Genomic DNA, 4,519 nt, shown 5'->3' with positions numbered 1-4,519 from the left:
TTAGTTTTCATACATGAATTTGATGCTAGGATATAAGGAAATTTCACCTAATCGTTATGACCTTATATTCATAAGTAGTGGAAATCACTAGTCATGATTGTATTAAGTAAATTCTAGACAAGAGTATCATGCAATTCATAGTTACGAATGCCTAGTCAATGCTTATGGTTTTCAAAAAGCTTAATGATCTTTGATTTTATCTCTATTATGCAGTTCATGTAGGGAATTTGATAAGAATAATTTGATTGTCGATGCGTATTCCATCCAATTCAATGAAACTAGGAAAATCTGAGAGTTAATTTGTGCTTTTCACAATTAATTTGGGGCATTGTCATTCATGGTTTAAAAGGAATAAAATCTGGAAATCAATTTATGTTACATATGTGCATGTGTGGAGAAGAACCCCCTAACTAGCCTTTTTCCCATTCAATTCACCTAGTTTAGTGCCTAATCTGTCTAGTTTACAATCTGTCCATTTTAATTAATTTCGTCCAAATCAATTCCCCATTTTATTATGTATGTTAGATTAGTTAGAAAAGTCCTTGAATCTGTCCAAATTAGTGTTTTGAGTCTAAGTTAGTTAAATTTCGTCCAAATCATCCTTTAGAGTCTAGTTTGAGTCTATTTGAGTGTTTTGGGCTGTTTTGAGTCTTTTTAAGTTGTTTTGAGTCATATAGGTCTAGGTAAGTGTTTTAAAGTTAAATTTTGTGTTTCTAAGTCAGTTTAGAGTAGATTATCATTCCTAGTTAATCCCCGGTTAGAACGATCCCTACTTGCATATATACTACAATTGTCACAAATAGGGTTTAATTTGTGCGTCAACATAATTTTCACACCAATTATCCATATGGGCGCCACATCATCGGTTAATAGCAGACTTAACAGTTTGACTAACGGATGTATGAGACTGTTCCAAAATTAACATTTTATGTATAACTCTGTGACGAAAAAAACTTGATGTTCTAAATATTGAAAACCACGAAATTTGAGGGTAGTAAACTAAGATTTACCCTATATAATATATACTCATTGCTCAAAAAGTGAGCAATGGTGTAACTAATAAATTACATTATACACTCATTGCTCAAAAAGCTTTTCTGAAAAATGGCATTTGCCTAAACACTTTGAATCAGCTCTTCTTGTGAAACTATATGGAGCAAAACACAAGCTATAGAATCAGAAAACAATGTAGAGTAATGCCCTGTGTATGTAATTGGATAACTTCGTCACCGTTTGCAATGGCCGGCTACTGAATGACTGCAAGAACCGTCACCCGCGTCAAACTTTGGTGAAATTGTCACTGTTTTTATTCCCAAACCCTGCAATGCCTCTTTCGTACCCACTGCTATCACCTGGTTCAGTTACCTGCTTCTCTTTCAGCCCATTTTTCACATTGTCACCATCCAAGTGCTCTGCGTCCCTTTTGGATCTACGATCCTAAAATAAGTGTTTCACGAAACTTGATCAATAACGAAACTGAAATCTAGATGAGAGAAATAATAGCATCAAAGGGGATAGATATGATAAGTCACTTTACTGCATCGAACATAAAAGTATAACCAGTGCCAAATGAAATCAAATGAGAGAGAGACAGAGAGAACATAAATTGATTTTCAATCAGAAATGCATACATCTTTGAATGGGGACTCTTCAGCTTCTAGCATATGTACAATATGTCCCAATTTTGGCCGCTTCTGTGAATTTGGATCCACACAACGTAAAGCTACAAGAAGAACCCGCTTCAATGCCCTGGAAGAAGGCTTCTCAGGTAACTTGGGATCCAATACTGCTTCTGCATTTCTGTCAGCAACCATTTTCTTAAGCCAATCCACTAAGTTCACCTGAAAATCTCGCATTTAATTAAAAGGAACATCAAAGGAAACTCGGGAAAGAAAGAAAACGGGAAACCATTAGAGAGGTTATCTTAAGGATTCAGACCTCTTCTGGAGGCCGGCTATAATCAACTGGATTCCTTCCCGATAGTATCTCCATGATAAGAATCCCAAAACTATACACATCACTTCTCTCATTCAACATGCCCGTACTCGCATACTCGGGAGCAACATAGCTTCAACAGGCAGAAACAGATTATTATTGCGTCAACACAAGAAAATGTAAGCGCACAAACATACATATATGCACATGGAGGGTCCACCATACCCAAATGTTCCCATGACACGCGTCGTGATGTAGCTCCTCTCAGAACCAATGAGCTTAGCAAGGCCAAAATCTGACACCTTGGCATTCCAATGCTTGTCAAGTAAAATGTTGCTCGATTTTATATCACGGTGAATAACCTTGGGTTCCAGTCCTTCATGAAGGTATGTTAACCTACAAAATGAAATCAGTTATGATGAATGCCACCGATGAAGGCGGGGAAAGAAGAAAAAATCAAGGAACAAAAGCATGTGAATTCTAAATTGATCTGCATTGTTACCCTTTTGCGGTTCCCAGTATGATATTCATTCGGATCTCCCAAGTAAGCGGACTGCAAGGCCCTACATCCCCATGAAGCCACCGTTCAAGGTTCCCATTGTTGACATACTCATACACAAGCATCCTATCAACATAAACGTGGTTAAAAGATTTTGAGTCGATATTCTGATTGCTGTAGACTTAATAAACTATAATTACGAGATCAAAAGCTACACTTGAGACAATGAAGATAGGGTGTAATTAGGCAAAAAACAGAGTACCTATGAGCTCCTTCAGCACAGAAGCCAAGCAATCTCACTAAATTCTTATGCCGAACTCGTCCAATTGCCTCCACTTCAACCTTGAACTCCCTCTCAGCTTGCCCCCTTTAAAATAACCCAACTTCTAATCCATTAATTTAATTACAAAAGCTCACTTTATCACAGTCATCAATCAATTACTCAATTAGTACGACACAAATTCTAACATAGTCAAATAAACCAAACACAAAATAAACCTCATTATAAAAGAACTTAGGGCGGGTTTGGGATTGCTTCTCTGGAAAACACTTTTTCTCGTAAGCATTTATGCCAGAAGTTCTTTTATTACGAACACAATCAAAATTTTATTACAATCCAAGTGCTACCCGGAAAAACACTTGGAAGTGCTTAAAGTGAAGTGCTTCCTGAAGACGCATTTAAATTGAATTCAAAGAAAGCACCTGTTGTTCAGCAAGTTCTTGACAGCAACCTGAGTTTTATCCTCCAAAACACCATGGTAAACAATCCCATACCCTCCTTCCCCAATAACGTTGTCATCCACAAACCCATTGGTCGCAACCTCAAGCTCTCTCAGAGTGTACCAATGTCCCCACCCCAAGTGAGAAACTTCGGGTCCCACCATACCCGCCTGCTCAACCGCACGAGCCTCCCCGCTTCCATGCGAAGAAGAAGACCCAATTGGGTAAGTAATCCGGTGGTCCTTCCCAATCTCAATGTGCACTTTCTGGTACCCAATTGGGCTCTCTTCCTCCGTCGGCTTCAGCAATTGTTGCCTCTCGATTCTGGGAACTGGGTCGGGCTCCGGGTACGAGTAAGCTTTGGTTTGGGTCCGGCCATGGTCGACCCGGATCTCCTGGATCTCTTTGAAGACGATTGGTGTTGTGGGTTTTGCTAAAGTTTTGTTCTTGGATCGCTTGGCGGCGAACCAGAGAGAAATGAGGACGAGGAGGAGCACGAAGGCGGCGCCGACGCAGACTCCGACGACAATCCAGAGACGGAGGCCGAAGATTGAGGTCTGCTCGGAAAGCTGGTCGCTCATGGGCTCTTGTGTTACATCCGACATTTAGAATTCTGGTGCTTTTTTCATAAGTGCTTGTGTGAAGAAGCTGTGAGAGGAGAGGGAGGGGGAATAGTTATGGCAGCTGGCGTGATGGGACTATTTGGAATCGGAAAAAGATGTGCGTGTCTGTCTGCAAGTAGAGAGTGAGAGTGGAATTGCTGCTGCTGCTTTCGAGTGAAAAGGTAACTACGCGCGCGGTTGGATTCGGTAGTTCGTTGGGGAGCTTCCTCAAACGCATTCAATGTGCAAAAATAGTAACTTCAGTATGGAATTCATTGTTTGAGCACCAATTTAAGGAGAATAAGAGGAATTGCTTAATAGTGTTGTGATGTAATATAAAGTAAAGGAAATCGATGATTTGTTCTAAACATTCTTTCTTTAGTTAAAAATCTAATTTTGCCACTTAGGGTCAGTTTGGGATTTGATTTTGCTGTGCTTTAAAAATGATTAGCTACAAAATAAAACAGTTGAGCGTTTGATAAACTTTATTTTTAAAAGTATTGGAAGTACCAAAAGCAATGTACAAAAATGATAAATAATGTTATTGTTTAAAATTAATAAGCTTATTACAGGAATTAAAAATATTCTAATAGCTCAACTCTGCTTTTTATTAAAACAGTTTCTAAAAGAAACTTACATGCTATTTTCAAAGATATTAGGGTTAGCCTACTTGTGATCAAGTAGAGTGACAAACTTTTAAAATAACATAAACGTGTCATATATGTTAGCTAATGCTCTAAGTTAGCTAGTTGTCAACCTTTTC

The 4,519-nt window shown here is 38.7% G+C and overlaps 1 protein-coding gene across 1 annotated transcript; it reads right to left on the bottom strand.

Moving 5' to 3' along the window:
- Nucleotides 1–984: 984 nt before the first annotated feature.
- On the bottom strand, nt 985–3,970 carry LOC103956896 (probable serine/threonine-protein kinase At1g01540). The gene is made up of 7 exons (XM_009368952.3): nt 3,137–3,970; nt 2,697–2,801; nt 2,438–2,560; nt 2,161–2,331; nt 1,939–2,068; nt 1,632–1,841; nt 985–1,437 (listed from the first exon to the last, which is right to left on the bottom strand). Exons 1-7 carry the CDS (start codon nt 3,757–3,759, stop codon nt 1,279–1,281), a joined length of 1,521 nt encoding a protein of 506 aa, XP_009367227.2. The 5' UTR covers nt 3,760–3,970; the 3' UTR covers nt 985–1,278.
- Between the last annotated feature and the right edge of the window lie 549 nt (nt 3,971–4,519).

This window comes from the organism of the source record quoted next, unplaced genomic scaffold (genome assembly GCF_019419815.1).
Source record: "Pyrus x bretschneideri cultivar Hongxiangsu unplaced genomic scaffold, Pyrus_bretschneideri_v1 Contig8, whole genome shotgun sequence".
In the NCBI taxonomy this organism is placed as follows: Eukaryota; Viridiplantae; Streptophyta; class Magnoliopsida; order Rosales; family Rosaceae; genus Pyrus; species Pyrus x bretschneideri.
The sequence above is the reverse complement of the archived record's forward strand: the minus strand, read 5'-3'. Positions and strand labels throughout refer to the sequence as shown.

Coding starts and splice junctions, on each gene's coding strand:
- LOC103956896 (XM_009368952.3), bottom strand. CDS start 3,759: ATGTCGGATGTAACACAAGAGCCCATGAGCGACCAGCTTTCCGAGCAG. Junction 2,802..3,136: donor AAGAACTTGCTGAACAACAG/GTGCTTTCTTTG, acceptor GTTATTTTAAAG/GGGGCAAGCTGAGAGGGAGT. Junction 1,842..1,938: donor ATAGCCGGCCTCCAGAAGAG/GTCTGAATCCTT, acceptor CGAGATTTTCAG/GTGAACTTAGTGGATTGGCT.